Raw genomic sequence first — 26,679 nt, forward strand, 5'->3', positions numbered from 1 at the left:
CTGATCGGTGTTTCTCTCTCATCGATGTTTCTAACTCTCTACCCCTCTCCCTTCCTCTCTGTAAAAAATCAATAAAATATATTAAAATAAATAAATAAATAAATAAAATAACAAAAGTACAGTGTAGTGTACTTATTAAATTTATTTTGGAAGAACTTTAAATACCTAAACCAGTAATAGTTGTTTATTATGATTATCAAGTACTATGTGCTTTACTTAATTATGTGATATACTTTTATACGACTGGCAGCGCAGTACGGTTGTTTACACCAGCATCACCACAAACATGTAAGTCGTTGCACTACATGACAATGATTACATCAGAGGCTATGACAGTGATGGCGAACCTTTTGAGCTCGGCATGTCAGCATTTTGAAAAACCCTAACTTAACTCTGGTGCCGTGTCACATATAGAAATTTTTTGATATTTGCAACCATAGTAAAACAAAGACTTATATTTTTGATATTTATCTTATATATTTAAATGCCATTTAACAAAGACAAATCAACCAAAAAAAAATGAGTTCGCGTGTCACCTCTGACACACGGGTCATAGGTTCGCCGTCACTGGGCTACGATGTCACTAGGCATTTGGAGTTTTCCAGCTCCTTTACAATCTTATGGGACTGCTACGGCATGTGTGGTCTGTCATTGACAAAAACATCATTATATGGTACATGACTATACACACGTGTCTTCACAGGACTGCTGCAAAGTACAGGGAGAACTAAGGATAGGGGTCTATGGACCAAGTAAGTATTTGACTTCAGTAGGGAGCATTTAAGATGGACAGGATCCAGGGTGTAGTTGCAAGTATAAGAGAATGAACTGTGATGATGACCTGTAAGTTGGAAGAGGCCACGGCAGTGGCTGAGTCATCCTCGTGAACACTGAAGTCACCCAGTTGGCATGCAGAGGACCAGAGGACTGGGACACAGGTCCAGTCATTACTTGATGGGCAGGCTCTGCCAGAACATGATTTTGCTTGGGAACCACACCCAGGCCCAGGAAAGCTGAAGTGACCATTCCCTTTATAACCAACAGCTAAAAAAGATTTCTAAGCCCTAGAAGGGCTGCTTCTTTCAAGTAATATTTGATTAGTCTCCCCCTAAATTTAGACACAAATATAGTGTCCAAATGGAACTCACCCACATAATGTAAGCACAAAATAAGTTTTCTAGCTTCATTTTGTGGAACCGTGTTTACATTCAGGCTTTAAGGTCTGACTTTGGGATACTGGAAAAGAAATTCACGGAATCTTGGCCCAGGCAGAATAGCTCAGATCACTGGGGAAAGATGGGATTTCTCAATAAACAGTGCTATAACAAATGGTTTTCCATGTTTAAAAATTGAAATTAGATCCATATCTCAATGTACACAAAAATCGATTTTGGATGGAATAAGAAATTTCTATGTGAGAGATAATAGAAACAATAAATATTGGTCTCTGCCCCTGGTTCCTGGCACAGAACTCCTAAAACCCTTTTCCTAAGTGATAAGAACACTAGGATGCCCTGGCTGGGTATCACAGTCGGCTAGAGTGTCACCCTGACACACCAAGGTGGTGGGTTTGTTTCCTGGTCAGGGCACATATAAGAAGCAACCAATGGCCCTAACCAGTTTGGCTCAGCGGATAGAGCGTCGGACTGCGGACTCAAGGGTCCCAGGTTCGATTCCGGTCAAGGGCATGTACCTTGGTTGCGGGCACATCCCCAGTGGGGAGTGTGCAGGAGGCAGCTGATCCATGTTTCTCTCTCATCGATGTTTCTAACTCTATCCCTCTCCCTTCCTCTCTGAAAAAATCAATAAAATATATTAAAAAAAAAAAAAAAAAAAAGAAGAAGCAACCAATGAATGCATACATAAGTGGAAAACAGCCCTGGCCGGTGCGTTCAGTGGTCAGAGCACCAGCCCACATACCAAAGGGTCCCGGGTTTGATTCCCAGTCAAGAACACATACCTGGGTTGCAGGTTCGATCCCTGGCCCCCATGGGAGCGTGTGCAGGGGTCAACCAATCAATCTCTCTCTCTCCCCCTCTACCTATATCCCTCCCACTCTCTTTCTGAAAAGCAATGGAACAAATATCCTCTGGTGAGGATTAACAAAAAAATTAAATAAATAAATAAATAAATAAAGGACAACTTTTAAAAAGTGGAAAGATGCCCTGGCTGATGTGGATCAGTTGGTTGGAGCATCGTCCCGTACACCAAAAGGTGGCGGGTTCGATTCCTGATCAGTGCACACACACAGGTTTCGGTTAGGTTTGATCCCTAGTCAGGGTGCATGCAGGAGGCAGCCAATGGATGTTTCTTTCTCACATCAATGTTTCTTTCTCCCTCTCTTACCCCCTTCACCTCTCTCTAAAAAAAAAAAAAAAAAAAATCAATTAAAAAATTTTTTTAAAAAGTGAAAGGACACCGTAACCGGTTTGGCTCAGTGAAAAGAGTGTCAGCCTGCGGACTGAAGGGTCGCAGGTTCGATTCCGGTCAAGGGCATGTACCTTGGTTGTGGGCACAACTCCAGTAGGGGGTGTGCAGGAGGCAGCTGATCGATGTTTCCCTCTCATCGATGTTTCTAACTCTCTATCCCTCTCCCTTCCTCTCTGTAAAAAATCAATAAAATATATATATAAAAAAAGTGAAAGGACAAGTCATAGATAGGGAGAACATATTTACAACATATATAACCAATAATGATTTAATAAAGCATTCCTTCAGAACATCAATATATAGACAACCCAAAAGGAAAATGGGACAAAAAATATGAAGAGACATTTCACAAAAAATGGAAATACAAAGACTTATTTAGAAATATATGAAAAGATGATCAAGCTCAATCTCATTAATAATCAGGGAAATACAGAGTAAGACCACAATGAGTTCTCCTATCCTCACTAGACTGGCAGAAAGTTAAGTCCTACCAACATCACGGTCTGGAAACAATGAGAACAGGAATTCTTACACTGCCGGAGGGCAGTTCATACAACCACTCTGAGGAACCATTTGGCACCACCCTGTGAAGGGCCCTGAAGAAACTTGTGCACAGGTGCATCAGGACAGATGTAAAAAACCCACTGTAACTGTTGATAACAGAAATATAACTGGCAACAATGCAAATGTCCATCAATAGGAAAATAAAGACAGCAGTCTATTCACAGAATACTATACAACCATGAAAAACGAAGCAAACAACTTTGATGAAACTCCAGAAACAAAACAGTTGTTAAAAGACCAAGTCCCAAAAGTCTCACAGGATAAAAGTATTTTTCATTAAGCTCAAAAACAAGCAAAGCTGAACATATTCTGGTCAGGAAGCTATGTGTATATGAGAAAACTGAAAGGAAAAAATAAAAATTCAGGCTAATAGTTATCTTTGAGGAGGATGTGGAGAGGTGGCATAGGGGCCCAGCTGGCGTGGCTCAGTGGCTGAGTATTGACCTATGAACCAGGAGCTCATGGTTCGATTCCCAGTCAAGGCACATGCCCGGGTTGCGGGCTCAATCCCCAGTGTGGGGCGTGCAGGAGGCAGCCCATCAATGATTCTCTCCCATCATTGATGTTTCTATGTCTCTCTCCCTCTCCCTTCCTCTCTGAAATCAGTAAAAAATATATTAAAAAATAAAACAAAAAATAAAGGCAGCGAGCCCTGGCCAGCGTGGCTCAGTTGGTTGTAGCGTCGGCCTATCAAAAGGTTGCGGATTTAATTCCCTGTCGGAGCATGTATGGAAGGCAACCAATCGATGTTCTCTCACATCTGTTCCTCTCTTCCTTCCCTCTCTAAAATCAATAAGCATATCCTTGGGTGAGGATTAAAAAAAAAAAAAAGGCATAGATATGTGACAAGGAAATATTCTAGCTCTTAAATTTGAGTGGCTTCAGATATGTTCAGTTTGTTTTTATGTTTCATGCTTTATACGGAAGCATTTCATGTGTCAAATATTATTTACCTCTTTCATAAAATAAAGGGGGTGGGGGTAATGTGAATTCTGCATTCTATCCCACACAAAAAAGCTTTCCTCTACATTTGGTGCTCCAGGGCTTCACAGACTCCTTTGTGAAAGTCAGCCCTGAAGGACCGCTGACCTTTGGTGTTGACTGCTGCCTACTTCTCCAACTCTGTCTGCTGCCACTCACCCAAGCAGTCCTGAGCTACTCAATTCCTCAGAAGCATCTGCACACCATCAGCACATACTGGAAACATCCCCATCTGTTCCTTGAGGATGAAAATCGTTTCACCATTAGAGGGCTCAAATGTTACCTCCAGGAGCCTTCAGAGGCTGCAAGAGTTTGGCCCTTTCTTCTTGCTGACTCGAGTGCCTTGCTCATGCCGCTTTGGGTATATAGCAGACGTGTCTAATCGCTCATTTATGTGCCAGCCCTGCCCTAGACTCAGAGTCCCCAAAGGCCAGTACTGTTTTCTGTTCACCTCTGTGGCCCTAGAGCCCAACACAGCGACTCTCAGCAAAGCTTCTCTTAATGCAAGTAAAAGAGTCCCAGGGCAGGAGAAATGTGAGGAGACGGTCATGGAAGGAGATGGGAAGGGGAGTAAGTCAGGATTTAGAGACCCCACATTAAAGACACTGAGACCTCAACAGGGAATGCGCTCCTTCATGCCATATCCTCCTCTCTCTCACACTCAGAGAACTACTATTTGAAGAAAAAAAAAGTTTCCAAGCTTTATTTAGTTGGATTGGTTAACATATCTAGCCCTATATCCCACCCACCCAGTGCAGCCCCCGGGTAAACTCAGCTACCCTTCCCTCCAGTCTCATTTCTTGTCCTCCTCCTTCTTTTCCTTCTTGCCATCCTTGGTGGCCTGGGAGGCCAGGGAGCCCATGGCATTTCGAATGGCCTCATTGTTGGGGTCCACACCTGGAAGGTTCTCCAGGACGCTCTGCAGGAACTCAGGGTCCTGCATCACGTCGTAATCGTCCTCCTCCTGAAAAAGGGCAGTGTCAGCGTGGGGCGGGGTGGCGGGGAGCACACTGCTGCCTGCGCCCCTCTCTCCACAGTCTGGGGGTGAGGGACACCTCTGGCCAAAGGTAGGAAGGAAGATTCAGGAAAACACCCAGTATCTATATAGTATGAATGCAAACATGTGTCATCTCCATAGAGGAGAAACCTGAGAGCTTTGCTTCCTGAGCTCGAAGGGTAAAAACCCACAATCACGTTTAGGTTTCCGGCTATCACACACCCCCTCCTCCTTTTTCTTTTTCCTAGACCTGCTTTTCACTGTCCTGGGAAGATGACATCCTAGAGAACTGTCCAGCCTGCTCCCACCAGCAGGGGAGGAAAATTATAGAGTACTAGGACCCCTCTCCAACCCCGACCACTAGCATGCCTTAGCAAGGTTTACACGCAAGAAATGTTTATCCACGTGTCTGTTTCCATGTGCTCCTCAAAGAGCTCGCCTATAAGCCCAAAAGGAGGAACTGTCCTAGGCCGAGAGAGCCAAGCATCTGAGCACGGGGGGCGGGGGGGTGCGGTTAAGCTTGATGAGCTCACCTTGGCGGGCTCAGAGGTGTCCATGGCTGAACTGGCATCAATGTCAGATGATTCTGCCTGGCCAAACTCTGAGGAAAAGAGGCCAGTCTGTTCAGTTCCATTTCCCCACCCCAACCTCTCCGTCCGAAAACTACCGCCCAGGCCTGGCTCACCTGCGCCCTGCAGGGACATCTGCATGGCATAAGCGATCTGCTCTTCCTCAGTCATGCTGCTTAGGTCAGGGAGCCCGGTGCGGCTGAACTCCTGCTGGCCGATGGTCATTTTCAGCAGGGCGTCGTCTGAGTCTGGGAAAGGATACAGTGGCAGGATGGAACTGGTGCCATATGCCACACAGACCCACCCCAAAGCACTCCCTCCGCCCACATATTCCCATACTGCCCGACCCCCCACTCCCATGGAGCACCCCGCAGTCCCGGGACTTCAGATTCCACCTCTTTCACCTTCAGTCCCAGTCGAAGCAATCCCAGCCTCGGCAGCGGAGGCTGCGGCTGCCCGACGGGCCTCCTCCTCCTGCCGCTGCCGCTGCTCTTCCATAGAAACTCGAAGGGCCTGGCGGAGGACAGGGCAAGGTCAGATGTTCTCCCACCCTCCCTCACCCGTGGGGACGTCAGCTGAGGGGTGCAAAGGAGCACAAGGGGCACCTTCTGGTTTACGCATATGGAAAAGCCGGAGAGGTGAAACAGGAAAAAAGGACCGGGGAGAAGCCTGGGGTTTGACCAGGAGAAGCGAACAAGAGTCCGACACTGTTGCCCTTAGAGATCAGATGCAGTTCTGCAGCAGAGGGACACAGGGAGGCCTGGGAAATGAGCGGGGTGTGTAGGACTGCTAGCCCTACAGGAGCTGTGTGGCCTGTGGGTGTGTCAGTAGAGGTCAAAGGAGGACCCTTGGGCTCTACCTGAGGTCAACGTTTGCTCACCAGGGCCAGCTCAGGATCAGCACTGGGATCCACTCCAAATTCAAAGTCACTGGCACCAAGACCCAGCATGGCACCGCCTTCACCAGCCAGAATCGGAGAACTGATGAGGGCATCAGCGAGGCTGGGCCCAGGAGGCACTGTCACCAGATGAGATCCAGTTCCATCTTTGCCATTCAACGTGTTCACAAAGGCTGTCAGCTTTTCCGTGTTCACTTCCTGGGGAGGAAAGAACACGGAGACTCTCCTTGCTGCCCCGCTCGCTCCCCATTGTCTGCCACCTCAGTCCTCGTCTGCAGCTACTCTCCACAGCACAGGCCCCCTCTGGGGAAGGACGCTTCTCAGGCTACAACCAAATCAAGTCAATGCCCCCCACTAGTCCTTACTCACCTCTTCCCCAAAATTGATAATGTCAACATTTACTTTCTCCTTCTTGAGGCGTTTCGCCAGTTTCACCAGCTGGGAAGAAGGGGAGATACATGAGGAAATCCGTCCGACACCATGAGGGCAAGTGACACACCTCACAAAGGCACGCAGAACTCTGCTGACCTCCCAAGGTCCCCCAGGAGAAACACTACATTCTGCACATCCACCTTCCCCCAAAGTGATGAACCCACTGCCCCTGCCAGGCTCGCCTAAGGCTGAAAGACCCATTCCAGGTACTTCCCGCCCGAATCCCCAGCTGCCACGGGGACTCACATCCTTCTCGTTGTCCTCCACGGGGCTCCCCACAAAGGCAATGATGCGCATCTTGTGATTCTTGCCCTGTCGGTGCTTCAAAGCCAACTTGTAAAGGAAGAGGAAGTTCTCAGTCAGCCTGAGCAATCACTGAGCTTTCCTCTGTCACTCGGTTCTTGTTTTCTTATGGTTTCTACAGACCTCAAGTCTACCATCATGCTCACACAAGGTCTAACCCCTTTCCTTCACTCTCCCATTCTTGTCATTCATCCCACCATATCCTTCCTACTCCTTCTCTAGGCCATCTCTCTTCCCTTGCTCTGGTTCTGGCTCAAGATTCCAGGGGAGAAATGAACAACGTTGGCGGCAGAACCTCAGAGCAAGGAGAAACCATCAAAGGGATCCAGGACTCACATGGGCCACTCGGATGCCAGTGCAGAAGGTGATCTTGCCCTTGGGCTGGACAGTATGAAGCTTGGACAGGATGCGGCCGGTGTCAGGGGTGAGTGTGGTCAGTACTTCACAGTCACTGGGATATGGGGAAAGCATTCCATGATTTCAGGTCAAAACAAGTGTCTCTAAACTATGTTCGACTCATCTTTTCTTCAGAGAACTTGACAATAACTGTAATCTCTACTTTTCTTTAACATCTAAAAGTTGTCAATGCAAGGAATAACAAGTTATAATTATATGAGATGTGGATGTTATCTTATTATAGTAATCATTCACAATACAGTTCACCCTTCAACAACGAGGGGCACAGTGAAAAATCCATGTATAACTTTTGACTCCCCCAAAACATAACTAATCCCTGAGTATCCATCGGGGATTAGTTCCAGGACACCCCACAGATACCAATATCTGCAGATGCTCAAGTCCCTTATAAAAAATAGCATAGAAGCCCTAGCCCAGGGGTTGGCAAACTGCGGCTCGAGAGTCACGTGCAGCTCTTTGGCCCCTTGAGTGTGGCTCTTCCACAAAATACCGACTTCTGTGCATGGGCCACGAAGTTTCAATCGCACTGTACATGCGCGCCCACACGTGGTATTTTGTGAAAGAGCCACACTCAAGGGGCCAAAGAGCCGCATGTGCCTCGCAAGCCAGTTTGCCGACCACTGCTCTAGCCGATTGGGCTCAGTGGATAGAGGATTGGCCTGCGGACTGAAGAGTCCCAGGTTTGATTCCGGTCAAGGGCACATGCCCAGGATGCGGGCTCGATCCCCAGTGGGGGATGTGCAGGAGGCAGCCGATCAATGATTCTCTCTCATCATTGATGTTTCTCTCTCTCTCTCTCTCACTCTCCCTTCCTCTCTGAAATCAATAAAAAAAATTTTTTTTTTTAAATAGCATAGAACAGTGCATACAGTTGGAACCTCCAACCAAGATAAAAAATACTGGTTTTGATCCACAACTGGCTGAGTCCGTGAATAAAAATCCTGGGGATACGAAGAGCCAACTGTATATTTATTTTTTTTAAATCTTTATCCAAGTGGACCCAGGGAGTTCAAATCCATATTGTTCAAGGATCAACTATATATACATTTATCAAGTCATTATGTGGTATATCTTAACCTTATACAATGGTACATATCAATTATACCTCAATCAAACTGGGAGGGGGGGGGGGGGATCCAGTGCACAGTAGATGTGAGGCACAAAAAATAAGCGGTTGATGTTGTAAAAACCTGCTCTCTCCCTTCCAGTGCTTCCCCCTTACTTCTCTCAGGCTACCTTGCTGGCAGGGCTGAGACCCCTCCACAACTGTTGGATGCTACTATGATTCTCTCCCACTGTCTCCATTTCCAGACTCATTTTCCCGAGAACAATATACACACTGGGATGAGTGGTTACTCATTTGCGGATTATCAATTCCTAAAGCAAATCACTTTGGACGTAACAGGGCTCTGACCCCAAATCACTTTTCACAGACTTTAAAAACACTGTGAACTTTTACCCCAGGAGACTGAGCTTCATAACTGTATTAAATTCAGGTTAATATTAAAACCAAGTTACTATTTATATTTACACTAAACAGTGAAGAAGGTAGTCTAGGAAGGTGATGGGCAAAAAAAGCCTCACGAAATCTACAAAAGGGTAGCAACCTAGACACGACAGTGGGTGACATGTGGGAAACCCCCACCCACCTGCCAAACCCCCTCCTCCTCTGTCCCACGTACTTGGCCAGTGTGATGAGGCCCACGTTGTTCTCAGGGTTGCTACGGGTCTTGGAGTGACATACTATGTTGACAGCGTCCTGTTGGGCCTGCAGCCGGGTAGGTAAGAAGTCCCCATTCCGCATATACTCGCTGTTGTCCACGCTACCGATTAGGAGGGAAGGAGAGAAAAGACATTGTATAGGACCCCAGGCATCCTCTCCAGTTTCAGGGACCTGTGAGAGGAATTGTGTGTGTGTGTGTGGGGGGGGGGGGGGGGGGGGGGCCTGTCTTTGTGGAACTCAAAATCACCTCCAGCTCTTTCTTTTAATATATAGATGACCCGGCCCGAACTCAAACTTACCAACTCAAAATGACCAAAGGAAGGAAAAAAATTTAAATCTCTACTCCACAGTGATTCTGATAAGCATCAAAGGTTGCAATCTACTGATATATCACAACCGTCTTTCTATAAGGTGCACGTGTTATTAAATATTGTCAAGGATGAATATTCTAAGTCTGCCATTAAAATGGGAGTATTCCATTTTAATGGTAAGAAATGAAGAAGGCAACTTAAAAATACGTATAAAATAACACACTTGGCAGCACTGAATGCAGGAAAGTACAATGAAGTCATCTGATCAAATGTATAACTCCTGGACTGAACTGCAAAAATGAGGTTTCATGAATTTGGAGTCTTACCTCTCCTATCCCCACAACTTTTCATAAACTACCAGAATCCAGATCATATGACTACAAACTCCAGCTTCCCAGAGACCAGAAGAAGGCAGATAAGGGAAGCAGTTATACAAGCCCCAGAACAGAATCAATTCTTAAAATTCTAACAATCGCCCAACTGGAGTAGCTCAGTGGTTGAGCAGGGAACTACGAACCAGCAGATCACGGTTCGATTCCCAGTAGGATCACATGCCTGGGTTGTGGGCTCAATCCCCAGTGTGGGGTGTGCAGAAGGCAGCTGATCAGTGATTCTCATCACTGATGTTTCTATCTCTCTCTCTCCCTCTTCCTTCCTCTCTGAAATCAATAAAATTAAAAACAAAAGAACTCTAACTATCAACGATCCCATCTGTGTTAATGAATAAAGCCGTGTCCTAGATAAGACACCTCATTTCTACTGCTGAGCAAAATACGGATAAGGCAATTTTCTTCTTTGGTATCCTTTGCCTGGCAACATATACAAACCAAAAATGATGAAGAGAGGTCATTAAGTAGCTACTGGAAGGTAAGTGGAACAGAAGTAAAGGGCAGTCAGTGTTCTTCAGGCACAGGTTCAAATCCCCATTCTGCTACTTGCTAATTCTATGATCCTGAAGAAGTTACTTAATTTCTCTAAGGTCCACTTATTTCATGTATAAAATGGGTTTTATTGTACCAACCCTATAGGACTGCTCTGAGGATTAAATGCATGGAAAGTACTTAGCGCAATACCTAACAGTAAGCATGAAACACAGACTCATTCTTATACTGGAAACTCAATCTATATAAAGGGCATCAAGGGCTGACTCTACTGACCATGCATTATTAGTCCTTTTCTCCCAATACACTGTTTCTGGTTATTCCCCCAACAGGGAAGTAATTGCCTCTCTAGCTTAAAGTACAGTGATGAGTCCAAATAAAAAAAACAATGAAGGCTTTGAGGATCATCCAGATGGAATAGTTACTAAGTATAAGGATTGTGGGCAAGACCCACAAATGGATGAAAGCTGGAAGAAAGGTGTCAAAATGAGAAAAGGGTGCTTGAGAGAGTGAAGAATATGGCAGTAGTTCTCACACTTTGTTGTGTATCAGAACCCCTGGGAGGGTGATGGCAGTGGTGGTGGTGTTAACAACATGGATGCTTAACATCTAGCTATGCATCCAAAAAATCACATTGCTTAGTTTTCCCAATTTTGAACTTTATACGAATGGGATAATATATGTGCTTTTTGTGATGACTTTTGCTCAACAGTGTGTAATTTTTCCCATCAAAAATTCATATCAAAATAGTATTATCCAGCTATTCCATAAAAGTCTTCATTAAAAAAAAAAAATACACACGCCTGGACTTCCCTGGCTGGGAGGTCTGACTCAGCAGATTGAGGGTAGAGTCAAACAGTAGCAATTTTTAATAAACTCCTCCTGAGAATTCTGAGAAAGCAAAGCATGAGGGCCCACAAAAAAAAAAAAAAAGGAGAGAAGGGGTGGCTCTCATCATTATTCTGTGCCTGAGCTATTCCAATAGGCCACCAATAAGCCCAATCTTTCCTCCTGTACCAAGCCGGGTCATTATGAAATGCCACTGTGTGTACTTCTCTGCCTCCGCCGTCCTCCGAACTTTTTCCACAGTCCTCTATTGAAGGGTACAGGACAGAGTCCAACCACCCTCAATGTGACATGTGGGGTCGTCTACCTGGGCCCATCTACCTTTCAAAACGAAAAGGAGCACCCTCACACCAACAATCTGATAAGAAGCCACATTAGTCAGTTTCCTAATCCCTTCCATGCCTGGGGCAGTGACCTCTCAGCAGCTTTATGCCCTTCCCTCCTCTTCTTCCCAACATTTACCCAAGTCCCTTCAAGGTCCCTCTTTCTTAAGGGCTCCTCAAGCACCAGTGCTGTGCTTTTTACAGAAAACCATCACATACATTTTACCTAACTGAGCTCTATGATCCCCATTTTATAGGCAGATTTACTACATTCTCAAGAACACGCAGCTTGTAAATAACAAAAAACTGGCACAGGATTTTGGATTCCAAACCCTGTCCTCTTTACACCTGCTCTCTCCCAGAGGCTGCCAGGTTTAGCAAACAAAACGACACAACTCCCAGCTCAATCTGAATTTCAGATAAACAGCAAATAACTTTTTGGTATAAGTATGTCCCATGCAATCTTTGGCACATACTTACATCCACTTTTTAAAAAAAATATTGAAAAGTGTTATTGATCTGAAATTCAAATTTAACTGGACATCCTATATTTTATCTGGCAATGCTATCCTCTCCCCCGAAAAAAACCCCTGTCTCCCCCAACTGACGATGTGTGTGTTTACGTACTATTCTGTATTACAGTCTATGCTCACCCGTAGAAGGAACTCTTGAAACCTTGCAAAAGTGTGTCCTCGGCTTCTAATCCAACCCGATACATACTCGGCCCAAGTCTGGGGCTGGCTCACCTTTAGATCTTGGCCGCACCACTAAGTTAGCTGCGTGACTGTGGGTAAGTCACTCAAAAGTGCTGAGGCTGAGTACCCTCGCCTGAAACTCAGTGCTGCGCGGCTGAAGGGAGAGCAAGTCCGTGAATGCCCGCCACATAGAGAGCACCACGAACGGCCCCTCTGGAGAAGACACGGGAGGTCACAGGTGCAGCCGCGGGGCCGGGCCGGGAAGGGACCGATCACACAGCCCTTCCTCACATCTGCTGTGCAGGAGGGGAGAGGAGGGCAGATGACCAGCACGACGAGTCTGAGGAGCATGGCTCTGACCACAGACAGACCAGGGGCTGGTCTAGAGACGGCGACGCTGGGATAGGGAGAGGCCGCGGGGACCGGCGGGTCAGTGGCCTCCGCGGGGTGCGGGTCAGCACAGGGTACCCGGGCCCGTCCTCCTTCCCGGGGCCCGGGATGACTCAGGGAGTCGAGAGCTCCTGCCCTCCCGGCCCACGCGCGCGTCTCGCCCACCAGCCCCCCGGCCCTGCCCCCGGCCCACCCGGCCTCCGCGCGCCCCGACCCAGCCCCGCCCCTCACGAAGCCCCTAAGTTGTTACTCACCAAACCATAGTGCTTTCCAACACCATCTTGCCACCTTCCTCCCTCCCGGACCGGGTCTGCTGGGCCTCCTAACACCGACTCCTCCAATTGGCCCAGCACTCATAACCAATCGCAGACCTCGGCTCGGCCAGCTGGTTCCGCCTCCACCCCGCGCTGCGTTCTGGGAGTTGTAGGCGCAGCCAAGATTAAAGGGATGTGAGGGAGGCGGGGTGGCCGAAGTAACACAAAAAATGTTACTACCCACCATTCGAGTTCTCTGGTGGAGTTCCCTGCTGAGGGCATCTAAGCGAAGCTGTGGGGGAACCTTTGGAAGTGCTCGTGGTTGTGCAGGCTCCAGCGCCCGTCATTTTCAAAAAGTGGTGGGATCACTTTTTTTCAGCTTCCACTGTTTCCCACAGCACTTTGTTCATAACTACTAACTAACTAAACCCTTATCTCTCTGAATTGCATTTATTTGTGATTTCTATCTCTCCCATTTTATTAGGGCAGGAGACATGTCAATCATTGCAATTTCGGAGCCCAGTACAGAGCCTGACATCTGGTAGGAGCCCAGAAAAAAAGTTTGACAAATCAGTAATTTTAACGAATCTCCCAAAGAATAGGAGACAAAACCCAGTAAACCATTTTGATTTGTTAATCAAGAGTAACATTTAAAAATGCTTTGGATTACTTTCCACCACTCACACACGTCTGGAAATCCCAGGTGTGTCTATCTTGGAGGGAAGAGGGAAAGAAGGAAGGGACCAAGCATGGCAACAGAACACCAAACTTGGAAACAGGGGAGAGGAGTGTTGTAGATATTGCCTAGATATTGGTAAAGTTTCTTTTTTTTTTTTTTTTAAAATATATTTTATTGATTTTTTACAGAGAAGAAGGGAGAGGGATAGAGAGTTAGAAACATCGGATGAGAGAGATCGACCAGCTGCCTCCTGCACGCCCCCTACTGGGGATGTGCCCGCAACCAAGGCACATGCCCTTGACCGGAATCGAACCTGGGACCCTTGAGTCCGCAGGCCGACGCTCTATCCACTGAGCCAAACCGGTTCGGCATTGGTAAAGTTTCAATGGATATGTTCAAAAGTTACTGGTAACCATCACAGATTGTATAAGAGTAAAATCTCCATATCACTAGAGGAGGGGAAAAGTCAATATAACCATAGACAGGAAAGAGGAAAAATTTAAAAAAACAACACAGAAAAATAGCGTCAAGTTCAAACATAACTAAAATATTTTTAAAAACAAAATTTATATTTTTAAAAACAAACAAAAAATACACAATGTAACTAGAGACACAAAACTAAGTGGGAAAAAGGTAGAAATAAAGGGAGAGGAAAACGCAACATATCAGGCAATAGTAATAAAAGAAAGCATATGTAGCTATATTAATATTGCACAAAATAGAAATTAGAATAGCTGAAATAAAATCAAGAGAATATTTCATAAAACATAAGATTAATCAACAAAAATGCTACTGTTTAATCAGAATAATGCAACTCCAAAGATAAGTTAAACATCAGGAATAACTATAAGTTGGTATTCTAAATGTAGAAGTAAATAAAGACAAACATTCAACCCAAACAAAGGGACTAGGACCTGAATGAATACTGTCATCACGGTTCTGGGAAAACATGATCCATGATACCTGTACAAGGAAATGTCACCATTTCAGCTTTAGTCAGTCATTTAATAGACTGTGAACAGCTTTTTGTTGCCACACTTTAAAAAGTCTATGGAGATATTGCAAAGAATACAAAATATAATGGATGTTAAAAATGAGATAGTAAAATTAGATCCTATAAGATTGATTTGATTCAACCTGAAGAACAGAGAACTACATGGGTGGGCAAAAATAGGTTTACAGTTGTCAGTCTTAGAAACAGTTTGTTCTTATGTTATTATTTATTAACTAGAGGCCCAGTGCACGAAATTTGTGCATTGGGGGGGAGGTGTCCCTCAGCTTGGCCTGCACCCTCTTACAGTCCAGGAGCCCTTGAGGTATGTCCGACTGCCACGGAGGCGGGAGAGGTGAGCCCGTCTCAGGGCTTCTGGTTGAGCAGTGCTTCCCCTGTGGGAGCGCACTGACCACAGGGGGCAGCTCCTGCATTGAGCATCTGCCCCCTAGTGGTCATTGCACATCATAGCGACCAGTCGTTCCGCCATTCGGCCTATTTGCATATTAGCCTTTTATTATATAGAATTATTGTATTATTTTCCACACAACTGTAAGCCTACTTTTGCCCACTTCTGTAGTACTCTCTTCAAATAGAAAAGACATTCTGTTAGAACTATGTCAGAAGCTTTTCAAATAGCAATGTGCAAGTTGCAATAACACACATAAAAACTGACATCTGATAGGATCATATTTCAGTAAAACAAAAGCTCTATAATGAAAAGAACCGATAACAAAAAACAAAACAAAACAAAAAACAAAAACCAGCAATGAATTTATTTACCTGTGGGTCAAGCACTATTCTGAGCACTTGGAAGGGAGCAAAACAAAGTCCTGCCCTTATGGAGCTTACATTCTTTGGGGACAGACAGACAATAAACCAATAAGTAAATATAGTCAAATAACGGTAAGCACTGCAAAGAAAAATAAACGGGTGATTCTAAGCATATAAATAGGATATTAGGGAGCCTTACATTAGAAACGTGAAGGGCACCTGGGGGGAAGCGCAAGTACAAATGCCCTGAGTCAGGATGTACTTTAAGTGCAAGGAGACCAGTAGAGGCTGGAGTAGAGGGAGAGGCAGAAGGAGAATAAATAAAGCCAGAAAACCTAGGGAGTTCAGAGGCTAGCTCGCGGACAGCCTCATGGATCAAGGACTCTGAGATAAGGATCTGTTGGGAAGTTTTCAGCAGAGGATTGATAGACTCAATGTTTTAACAGGACAGCTCTGGCTGCTGCATTGAGAAAAGATTACAGGAGGAGATAGATCAGTTAGGAGACTACAATAACCTGATGATATGACGGTGGCTTATTCCAGGGTGGTAACAAGATGTGAAAATGGTGACATATAGTTGGATTTTGAGTATATTGTGAAATACAAAACTGATAGAATTTCCCAATGGGTTTGATGGAGGATGTAAGGGAAGGGATTATTAAGTAAGATACCAGAATTGTTTCTAAGCATGTTTCTGTACAAAACAACATGAGATTAAATCAAGCATAAGAATAAATGGTGCGGAGAGTCGACCAAGATGGCGGCGTAGGTAAACACCGGAGACCGCTGCCGCAAACAACCATTTCAAAAATACAACTAAAAGACTGAACGGACATCACCCAGAACCACAGGAAGGCTGGCTGAAGAGAGACTCTACAACTAGAAGGAAAGAGAACAGCAAATCGAGGCTCAGAGGCGGCGCAGTGTGGAAAATACAAAGGTACCGAGGTGCGCGCGAAAGCGGGCTGGTGGCTGAGGGCGCGGTTGTCGTTTTCTGTCGGGAGTGAGTCTCAGACTCTGGGCTCCAGATCCGGGCGAGTCTCTAGGGACCCAGACTCAAACGGGAGAAGCGGGATTACCCGGCATCAGTTGGAACCTGAGGGCAGCTTTCTCTCCGAGGTTTGCAGCGGCTGCCGGGGTTCTGAGAAGCAGAGCCTCTGGGAACGGGACTGAGCGTGGCCATAACTGCTCCCTCCGCCCGCCCTGTTGATCCCGCCCCGCCCAAAGCCTGCGCACAGCCATTTGCCGATCGCCTCAGGCAAAGGCTGGATTAGCGCCTCCCCAGAAGACAGACGTTTTCCGCACAGCTGATTCCTATAGCCAGTCGGCCTGAGGGTCAAATCCCTCTAGTGTTAACTACAACAATTAAGGCTTGGCTAGAACAAGACTGCGCACAGAGACCACAAGGGGGTGCACCAAGAAAGCATAAAAGATGCGGAGACAAAAAAACATGACAGAAATGGAGGATATGGAGCTAAGAATCGCAATTTTGAGGGCTTGCCATAAATTTGTGCAGAACCTCACGAAAACTAATGAGACCCTCGATGCTACGATAAAGAAATTAGAAAGTAAGCATACACGGACTGAAATAAAGAATATTATACCCAATAGCAGACCAGAGGAGTACAATAATCAAACCAAAGATTCGACAAAAAACACCCAATTGGAAAAGCAAAATGAAAAAAGAATCCGAAAGTGTGAAGATAGTGTAAGGAGCCTCTGGGACAGCTTTAAGCGGTCTAATATCAGAGTCATTGGAGTGCCAGAAGATGAGAGACAGCAAGATATTGAAAACCTATTTCAAGAAATAATGGCAGAAAACTTCCCCCACCTGGTGAAAGAAATGGACTTACAGGTCCAAGAAGCGCAGAGAACCCCAAACAAAAGGAATCCAAAGAGGACCACACCAAGACACATCATCATTAAAATGCCAAGAGCAAAAGACAAAGAGAAAATCTTAAAAGCAGCAAGAGAAAGAGGCTCAATTACCTACAAGGGAATACCCATACGACTGTCAGCTGATTTCTCAACAGAAACTTTGCAGGCCAGAAGGGAATGGCAAGAAATATTCAAAGTGCTGAATACCAAGAACCTACAACCAAGATTACTTTATCCAGCAAAGCTATCATTCAGAAGTGAAGGTCAGATAAAGAGCTTCACAGATAAGGAAAAGCTAAAGGAGTTCATCACCGCCAAACCAGTATTATATGAAATGCTGAAAGGTATCCTTTAAGAAGAGGAAGAAGAAGAAAAAGGTAAAGATACAAATTATGAACAACAAATATGCATCTATCAACAAATGAATCTAAGAATCAAGTGAATAAATAACCTGATGTACAGAATGAACTGGTGATTATAATAGAATCAGGGACATAGAAAGGGAATAGACTGACTATTCTTGGGGGAAAAAGGGGTGTGGGAGATGCGGGAAGTGACTGGACAAAAATCATGCACCTATGGATGAACACAGTGGGTGGGGAGTGAGGGTGGAGGGTGGGGTGGGAGCTGGAAGGAGGGGAGTTATGGGGGGAAAAAAGAGGAACAAATGTAATAATCTGAACAATAAAGATTTAATTTAAAAAAAAAAAAAAAAAAGAATAAATGGTGCAATCAAAAGACTCGGTAAACAGGAGGTGTATGAGGCTGCTGCTAGCATAACACAGAATACTGTTTTATAGCAAACTTTTTGTTGTTGTTAATCCTCACCCGAGGATATTTTTTCCATTAATTTTTTTTAAAGAGAGTGGAAGGGCCCTGACCAGTTTGGCTCAGTGGCTAGAGCGTCGGCCTGTGGACTGAAAGGTCCCAGGTTCGATTCCGGTCAAGGGCATGGACCTTGGTTGCGGGCACATCCTCAGTATAGGGTGTGCAGGAGGCAGCTGATCGATGTTTCTCTCTCATGGATGTTTCTAACTCTATCCCTCTCCCTTCCTCTCTGTAAAAAATCAATAAAATATATTTTAAAAATAAATAAAATAAAGAGAGTGGAAGGGAGTGGGGGAGTGGGGAAATAAAGAGCAATGTGAGATTGATTGATTGATTGATTGGTTGCCTCCCTCACATAGCCTACCGGGGCTGAGGAACACACCTGCAACCCTTCAGTGCTTGGGCTGATGCTCTAACCACTTAACAACACAAGCCAGGGCTATCTCAAACTTTTTTGAATAAGTAGAGCACACTCTAAAATAACAATACAAAGTATAGTATACTAAGTACATAAGCCAGTAACAGCTGTTTATCACTACCAAATATTATGGAATGTACATAATTATATGTGCTATACTTTTTTACCCAACTGACAGTGCAGGTTTGTTTATACCAGCATCACCACAAACATGTGAGTAATGCGTTATGTGAGTGACATTATGATGGCTATCATGTCACTAGGCAATAGGAATTGTTAGCTCCATTATAATCCATCCCATGGGGCCACCTTTATTTACGCAGTCTGTCATTAACTGAAAATGTTATGTGGCACATGATTGTATTTATAAAAAATTCATTTGTAAGACCACTGGCTAACTTTGACCACTGACTGGATATTTTTATTAAGGAATTATTCATATTTTAAGGTGTAAGAATGTTATAGTTACGTTTTTTAAAAGTCCTTATTTTATCCTGGCTGGTTTGGCTCAGTGGATAGAGCATCAGCCTGCAGACTGAAGGGTCCCAGGTTTGATTCTGGTCAAGGGCACATGCCCGGGTTGCAGGCTCCATCCCCAGTAGGGAGCCTTCAGGGGGCAGCTGATCAATGATTCTCTTTCATCATGGACATTTCTATCTCTCTCTCCCTTTCCCTTCCTCTCTGAAATCAATAAAAATATATATATTTTAAAAAGTCCTTATCTCTTGAGTTATATGTTGAAATATTTATGGATGAAAAGATAGGATGTCTTGGATTTATTTTTAACTTAATTCTTTGGAGTTGCAGAGAGAAAGTTGGAGAGAGGTAGGTAGAAAATATAGACGAGACAGATTGGTCTTATACAGATATTGATGGAAGTTGGGTGATGGGTACATGGTAGTTCATCATACTACTCTACTCTTGATTTGGAAATTTCCATAATAAAAATAATCTCACAGCCTTAGCGGTTTGGCTCAATGGACAAAGCGTTGGCCTATGGACTGAAGAGTCCCACGTTAGATTTTGGTCAGGGGCACATGCCTGGGTTGTGGGTTCAATTGACCCCCAGTGTAGAGCATGTAGGAGGCAGCTGATCAATGATTCTCTCATCATTGATGTTTGTTTTTCTCTCTCTCCCTCTCCCTTCCTCTCTGAAATCAATAAAAATGTATTTAAAAAATAAATAAAAATATTACAGGAGATATTGACCTGCTTCTTGTGCACTTGAAAAACTAAAGAATAAACAGTTTAATTTGGAATCTATTTTAACTGGCAAATCTTTTACTTAAAAAATGAAGGAACTCTATAGCCGGTTTGGCTCACTGGATAGAGCATTGGCCTGCAGACTGAAGGGTCCCAACTTTGATTCTGATCAAGGACACATGCCCAGGTTGTGGGCTCGAACCCCAGTATGGGGGCATTCAGGAGGCAGTCAATCAATGATTCCCTCTCATCACTGATGTTTCTCTCTCCCTCTCACTTCCTCTCTGAATGAGACTACTCCGATGAATAATTTTCAGAATAGCTGAGATCGACATGTTTAAGAGTAAAACATTAAACCATGATTTCCCTTTTAGTTGTAGACGTTTTAATTAGTAGGTCCTGATGAATCTGAATAGATTGCAATGGACAGCTATATAATTAGTAGCTGCTGCTCACCACTAGAGGCACACACTGACCATAAGAGGGTTCCTTCTGCACTCACCAGTTGCATGAACATGATGCGGAGGGAATGGCAAGAATAGCACAAAGACCATTTGTGCCTAAAACATGTTCGGATTCAATTCCTATTAGGGAAAGTTTTCTCCTTATCCAGCTTAAAGGAGGGCTCAGTCTGGGGCTTAGACTCCAAGAATCCCACTGCCCAGCCTCGCAAGCACAGCAGGTCAATGAGTCTGGGGTCCCGAGTTGTCTGACAGTAATCTGAACTCTTTTTGCATCCTAAACATAGATAAGCCTGGCCGGTGTGGCTCAATGGTTGAGCCTCGACCTATGAACCAGGAGGTCATGATTTAATTCCTATCAGGGCATATGCTGGGGTTGCAGGCACCATGGGCTCTACCTTGTTCTCTAAAACAGACCATCCTCATACCTCCAGGCCCTTGTGTTCCAGTGAAACTTCCCCAACACTTCTAGCTCACAGTAACCTGTAACTTTCTCTCACCTTTATGCTCTGTATCATTCAGAGGACTGAAACCCTTAACTAGATCTTATCTAACATGTTTTTGTGTACGCAAGTGTACGCTCCTCCTGGACGCTGTCAACTCTTGAAGGTCAATTACTTCTTTTGATTTCCAACTGCCCATGCATTGCTCAATAGCTGCATAAATATTTGTAGAATGATAACATAGATTGTGGTATGAAAAGGAGCAATATTTAGTTAACTTGATTTTCTCTAAAACTACGCCACCATATGCCCTGGAATGAACACTCGCTCTTTTTGTCTAGTTCTCATTACAGTAAAAGAGCCTGGCCCGGCCAACATGGCTCAGTGGTTGAGTGTCAACCTATGAACCAGGTCACGGTTGAATTACCAGGTTACAGGTGATCCCCAGTGTGGGGCGTGCAGGAGGCAGCCAATCAATGATTCTCTCTCATCATTGATGTTTCTTTCCCTCTGCCTTTCTCTCTGAAATCAATAAAAATATATTTTAAAACGAGCTTAAGCACACTAGGAAAACAGAGGTAAGGGAGTCTTCATGTTTTTCTAAGACTGACAACCTCAGGCAGTGATTTTTTTCAACTGATGTGCTCCAAGAATTTTTAAAACATGCCCTGGCGGGTGTGGTGCAGTGGTTAGAGCACCACCGAAGGGTCATGGGTTGATTCCCAGTCAAGGGCATGTACCTAGGTTGCAGGTTCCCAAGCCCCAATGGAAGCCCATATGGGAGGCATCAATTGATGTCTCTCTCTCACATCGATGTTTCTCTCTCCATCCCACCTCCCTTCCACTTTCTAAAAAAAAAAAAAAAAAAATCAATGGAAAAATATCCTTTGAAGATTAACAACAAAAAAAGAATTTTTTAAAACATGCAATACCTGACTAGTCAGGGCACTGACCTCTTTTTCCTTAGACTGTCAAATAAAAAAATGACAACAGCCAACACAACAGTAATCCAATGTGAACGCCCTGTCTTGAACTATATATATAGGTCATGTAATAGAGTTGCATCATATTGGTCATGTCACATAATAAGGCTGTGTCTGATTGGTCAGTTCTTGGTACCAGAAACCCTGCTTATATACAAGTAAGTATAAGCACCTGATTTTTTAAAAAGTCACTTTGGAGCAAAAAGGGTAAGTAAATATTTTTTGTGTGTAAATTGATCAAAATTATACCTAATTTTTGTCAGATCAGCAAAAAAGTAGAATATATTTTTGATATGCCACAGAATTTTAGTAATTAACTTATATGTGTCAGGAGATGAAAAAGGTTGAAAATTGCTGCTCTAGGGCCATGTCCAGGGAAAGGGAGGGAATCCCTTTGAGGGAAGCCTCAAGCTGGCTTTCCCCAGTGTCCCTCTGCTTTGCTCCGAAACCTGAGGAAGATTTTGAGCTTTGGATTCCCAATTCCCTCAGTTAAAGTGGGTTGCAACAAGGCGACAGACCTACAGTAATTCCCTTCATATTCATTCACAGCTTTTCCTTGTCAAGTTTAAGTTAAGATGAAGGGGGGCTTAACTGATCTGGCTCAGTGGATAGAGCATTGGCCTGCGGACTGAAGAGTCCCGGGTTCGATTCTGGTCAAGGGCACATGCCTAGGTTGTGGGCTCGATCCCCAGTGCGGGGTGTGCAGGAGGCAGCCGATCAATGATTCTCTGATCATTGATGTTTCTTTCCTTCTCCCTTCCTGAAATCAATAAAAATATATTAAAAAAAAAAAAAAGGTGAAGGGGGTGGCTGGAAGGGAATGAAGCCATTTCTCTCAGCCTGAGTTAGACTGAGGCTGGAAAGGATGCAGCATTTGTTCAAGGCAACATGAACAGAACTTGAGCTTGCGTGGGAGGCTCAAGTTTTGGTCAGATGGTATATGAAAAAGAACCAAGAAGAAACAAGAAATCTAAATAACTGATGAAAGTTTAATACATTAAAACCAGATAGTTATCACTTATATTGCATTTGCCGTTTCTGAACAATACAAAGTAGAGGCAAATAGTGACACTTCATAAAAATGTTCATTCCCCATTCCCTTCCCTAAGACCCTTGAATACTCCCTCCCACCCCCTACAGAACTTTGTCCTGAATAAAACACTTAAATACATCATAAATAGTAAATTATGAAAAAAACTAGCAAGAATTCTTTCTTTCCTTCTTGTAAAAAAGAACATGGCAGCAAAGACAGGCAGCCAGAGTCTGGCTGAGGGTGTCTAATATAGACAGTTACTCGGGGTGTGGGCTAACCTACCATCAATGTGGGGTGGGATGAAGAGGATAGTCTGGGAATTCAACAATCTGCCTGAGATGCCAGGCCCCTTCTCCTCACAGGAGGAGGAGGACCAGATGGAGAACTGCAACTCTGAGATGGGGAGGAGAGGGATCATACAGCCCCCATTCCCAACTTCTCTGCATGAAGAGAGGGGCAGGCCATGCGGCACAGCAGTGGCCTCACCGAGGCAAGAATCTGCTGGCTCCCATGAGTTTAAGAGATATTCTCTAGCTTCATAGATATGGGCTGCCTATTAAACAAACACAGGTGACCCTCTCTCCACCTCAGCCCCACAAACAGCATAACACTATTAGAAAAGGTGGGAAGAATAAGGAAGAAATCTCCTTTGGAGAAGGATCTAAAATTCATTTGATGTCTTCATATTTAGAAAAAACAATCAGAATACATTTCAAATTACAAAACAGTAATAATCATTATGGCCTGGCAGTGAGTAGGATCATGCCTAAGAAGAGCCCTGATCGCCTAGCCCATGACTGCCCCACTGTTTTAACAAAAGGGGTAAAGATTACCCAAGGTCCCACTCTCTCCATTCCTTTAGCCTTAAGAAATTCATCAAGAGAGGAGGAGTTAAAGAGGAGCTGCTCCAGGCAGAGCAATCACCTCTTCCGCTTCTCAAACACCAAGGCTCTCCAGAAGAAACCCTATGAATAGGTATCTCTCCAACACTTCTGGAGTTTTGATCTGAACTGTCTGGCTTAAAATTGTGTGCTGTGCGTTATTTTTTCTTTTCCTTTTTAAGGAAAAAAAGAAGGTTGGAAGGTGGTTAAACATCTTCACTCCCCCAAAACTTTTACAAAGCTTACAGGGGTCTCCCCTTCCATAGAGAAAGAGCTATGGTAGGGATAATGTGCCAGCCAGTCTGTCCTGAGGAAATTGAGAGTCCAGCTCCTGGTGAAAGGTAGATGAGAGGGAAGAAACCACCAAGTCCAGCAGCCCCACTTGCAGCAGAAATAATGGGTGTTTGAAAACAATTCAATTGTAGAAGCCCAAGTTGGCCAGCTAAAAACTTGTGCTATCCAACTCGGGAGTGGAGAGGAAGCTGGTTCCTCAACTGTCCAAGGCAATATGCCCATTCATGAGGAAGGGGAAGGAGAAGTTGTTCTTCAGAAAGGAGTTGGAGAGCTACCCTAGCTTCCATTATACTCCTTTTTTGATGACCAAGAAGAAAACTCAGCATTACTGGGGCAATGGCTGACATCTTGAGATCACAGAGACAGAATCTGGTTCCAGGTCTTCTGAGGTTTTCTGCTCACTGAAAAGACAAAGGGTGTCAAGTTAAGAATGAGGAGTATGAAATGAGGAAGGAAAGGAACTCAAGCTAATTTCAACCTGCCTGGCCGAGTTAATAAGTTTTCTTCTATTTCAACCTCCATTTCCAAGTACAGGGTACCAAAAACAAAATTTTTAAAATGCAAGATTTAGGGGGCACCCAGTCCTTCTAACTTTGCCAATTAGCACCCTGCTCCACACTCCATCAGTACATCCTCTTTATACCCTTCACCTCCCCCACATCCCAGACACTTACTTGGGTGAACTCTGACTCTTCAATTTCAAGCTTTTCCAAGAGGGTTGAACTAACAGGAGGGGGAAAAACAGAGGTAGAGAAAGAATTAGAAGATAAAAAAGAAAAAAAAACTGTCCTCTCAAGTTTATTTTCTGTATTTCACTTCAAATCAATTCAGCACTCAGAAAGAAGAGGCTAAGAAGCTACTAGATTTAGAAATATTGTTTTAATTAACTATTTAGTTTCTGGAAACTATAAAATATTTCCTAATACCCTCTTCTTCTGTCTTCAATCCCCAGGTATGGTAGGCACCCAAATATCACTGCTGCCTGATATTCATGCCATTGTGTAATTCTCTTCTCTTGAGTGTGGGCTGGATTTAGTGATTTTCTCCTAGTGAACAGAATCTAGCACAGGTGATAGGATGCCGATTTGGAGGTTAGGTTACAAAAAGACTATAGCTTCCTTTTGGGTACATGCTCTCTTACTTGTTTGCTCTTGGGAAAACCAGTTGCCATGCTGTGAGCTGTCCTATGAAGAGGACCATGTGCTAACAAACTGAATCCTGCAAACAACTACATAAGCTTGGAAACGGATCCTCCCCTGGGTAAGCCTTCAGATGAGACCACTGCCCTGGCTAACAGCTTGACTGTAATGTCCTGAGAAACCTTAAGCCAAAGACACCCAGCCAAGCCACACCTAGATTCTTAGGCTACATAAAATATGAGACGGTAAATGTTTGTTGTTTTTAGCTGCTAAGTTTTGGGGTAATTTGTCATAAACAATAGATAATAATATAACAAGAAATGAAGTGCTGCTGTAAGAAAAATCTAAGATGTGGAAGTGGCTTTGGAAGAAGGAAGTGAGCTTCAAGGAGAGTTTTAGTGAAAGTTTAAAAGTAACCTAAATATATTATAGAATTTTGGACTTCAAGTGGGTTGCCAATGAGAGCTGAAAGTGAGGAAAAAAACTCGTATTAGAAAATGAAAGGGGAACCTTATAATATAGTGGAACAAAGTTTAGCAACAATGTCATCTGCAGTTATATGTTAAGTAGAATATATGCCTAATACTGGATGATCCTGTTATGGAGATTTCTAAAGCATAGTGCTACCTGATTTCTACTCCTCTTTTTTTTTTTTTTTGTTAATCCTCACTCGAGGAATTTTTCCATTGCTTTTTAGAGACAGTGGAAGAGTGGGAGGGAGGGAGGGAGGGAAGAAGGGAGACATGGATTGGAGACACGAGCCTTGAGCCCCAACTGGGGCAAGGGATCAAACCTGCAACCCAGGTACATGCTTTCGACCGGGAATCAAACCTGAGACCCTTCCATGTGCGGGCTGACGCTCTAACCACTGGAAAATACTGGCCAGGGCCTGATTTCTTCTTAATGCTTATGGTAAAATATGAGAGAAGAATAATAACTTAAGGGAAGGATTATTAAACAAAACGAAGCCAGGATATGACAATAGTTTTGAAAAGTCTGAGCCTCTCTAGATAGCAAACACTGCTAAAATTCAGAAGCGTCTACAGCCCTGCACGGTGTGATCAGTGGTAGAGCATCAGCCTGTGCACAGAAGGGTTACAGGTTCAATCCCCAGCCCCTGGTCGCCTGGGGAGCATGGAGGAGGCAAACAATTGATCGATGTCTGTCTCTCTCTCCCCCTTTCCCTTTCTCCCTTCTACTGTCTTTAAAAATCAATGGAAAAAATATCCTCCAGTGAAGATTAAAAACAAAAAAAGTAAAGAAATGGCTTCAGAGTAAGACTAAAATCCAAGGCTAAAATCCAATATCAGGAAAAAGTGGTCTAAAGTTGAAGCCATGGGTATGGACTATAAAATAGTTTTTTAATTTATTTTTAATCCTCACCCAATGATATATTTTTATTGACTTCAGAGAGAGAGAGAGAGAGAGAAAAAAACACTGATGTTAAAAATATTGATTGGCTGCCTCCAATACAGGCCCCAACCAGGTATGTGCGCTGACGGAAATCGAACCTGTGACCCCTGCAGTGCACAGGACGGTCCAAACAACTGAGCCACACCAGCCAGGGCTGTAAAATGTTTTTTTAAGGCCACAGAAAAATCAAAGTTGATATTTCAGAGCACTATTCAGTCATAAATAAAAGGCCATTCAAAACATTCAA

At 44.2% G+C, this 26,679-nt stretch overlaps 2 protein-coding genes across 5 annotated transcripts in view; both read right to left on the minus strand.

Moving 5' to 3' along the window:
• Positions 1 to 2,689: 2,689 nt before the first annotated feature.
• On the minus strand, positions 2,690 to 13,100 carry PSMD4 (proteasome 26S subunit ubiquitin receptor, non-ATPase 4). Of its 2 annotated transcripts, none has more exons than XM_070396594.1 (10): positions 13,015 to 13,100; positions 9,274 to 9,414; positions 7,511 to 7,625; positions 7,118 to 7,204; positions 6,809 to 6,877; positions 6,422 to 6,637; positions 5,937 to 6,054; positions 5,658 to 5,789; positions 5,506 to 5,573; positions 2,690 to 4,939 (listed from the first exon to the last, which is right to left on the minus strand). In XM_070396594.1, the coding sequence occupies exons 1-10, from the start codon at positions 13,038 to 13,040 to the stop codon at positions 4,769 to 4,771; spliced, it is 1,143 nt and encodes a 380-aa protein (XP_070252695.1). In that variant the 5' UTR covers positions 13,041 to 13,100; the 3' UTR covers positions 2,690 to 4,768. The 2 variants fall into 2 exon arrangements, with proteins under 2 accessions (XP_070252695.1, XP_070252696.1); XM_070396595.1 differs by having other exon boundaries at positions 2,692 to 4,939; positions 5,946 to 6,054.
• Positions 13,101 to 22,643: 9,543 nt separating this feature from the next.
• Positions 22,644 to 26,679, minus strand: part of PIP5K1A (phosphatidylinositol-4-phosphate 5-kinase type 1 alpha) — a 37,900-nt gene continuing 33,864 nt past the window's right edge. For 2 of the 3 annotated variants that reach the window (XM_070396590.1, XM_070396593.1), the window contains 2 exons: positions 24,555 to 24,603; positions 24,192 to 24,281 (listed from right to left, as the gene is read on the minus strand). In XM_070396590.1, coding sequence (XP_070252691.1) covers positions 24,279 to 24,281; positions 24,555 to 24,603 — 52 coding nt within the window. In that variant the 3' untranslated portion in view covers positions 24,192 to 24,278. Of the gene's footprint in view, positions 24,282 to 24,554; positions 24,604 to 26,679 lie in introns of all 3 variants that reach the window. The other variant, XM_070396592.1, reaches the window with a different exon arrangement.

Source organism: Myotis yumanensis, unplaced genomic scaffold (genome assembly GCF_028538775.1).
Source record: "Myotis yumanensis isolate MYYU_CA2020_CCGP unplaced genomic scaffold, mMyoYum1.0.hap1 SCAF_17, whole genome shotgun sequence".
NCBI lineage: Eukaryota > Metazoa > Chordata > Mammalia > Chiroptera > Vespertilionidae > Myotis > Myotis yumanensis.

Excerpts from the sequence above, each read along its gene's own strand:
- PSMD4 (XM_070396594.1), bottom strand. The coding sequence starts at position 13,040 with ATGGTGTTGGAAAGCACTATGGTTTG. Across the intron at positions 7,205-7,510 it reads CTGGCATCCGAGTGGCCCAT|TTGGCTTTGAAGCACCGACA; the intron begins GTGAGTCCTGGA and ends TTCCTTTACAAG. Across the intron at positions 5,574-5,657 it reads GATGTCCCTGCAGGGCGCAG|AGTTTGGCCAGGCAGAATCA; the intron begins GTGAGCCAGGCC and ends TCTTTTCCTCAG.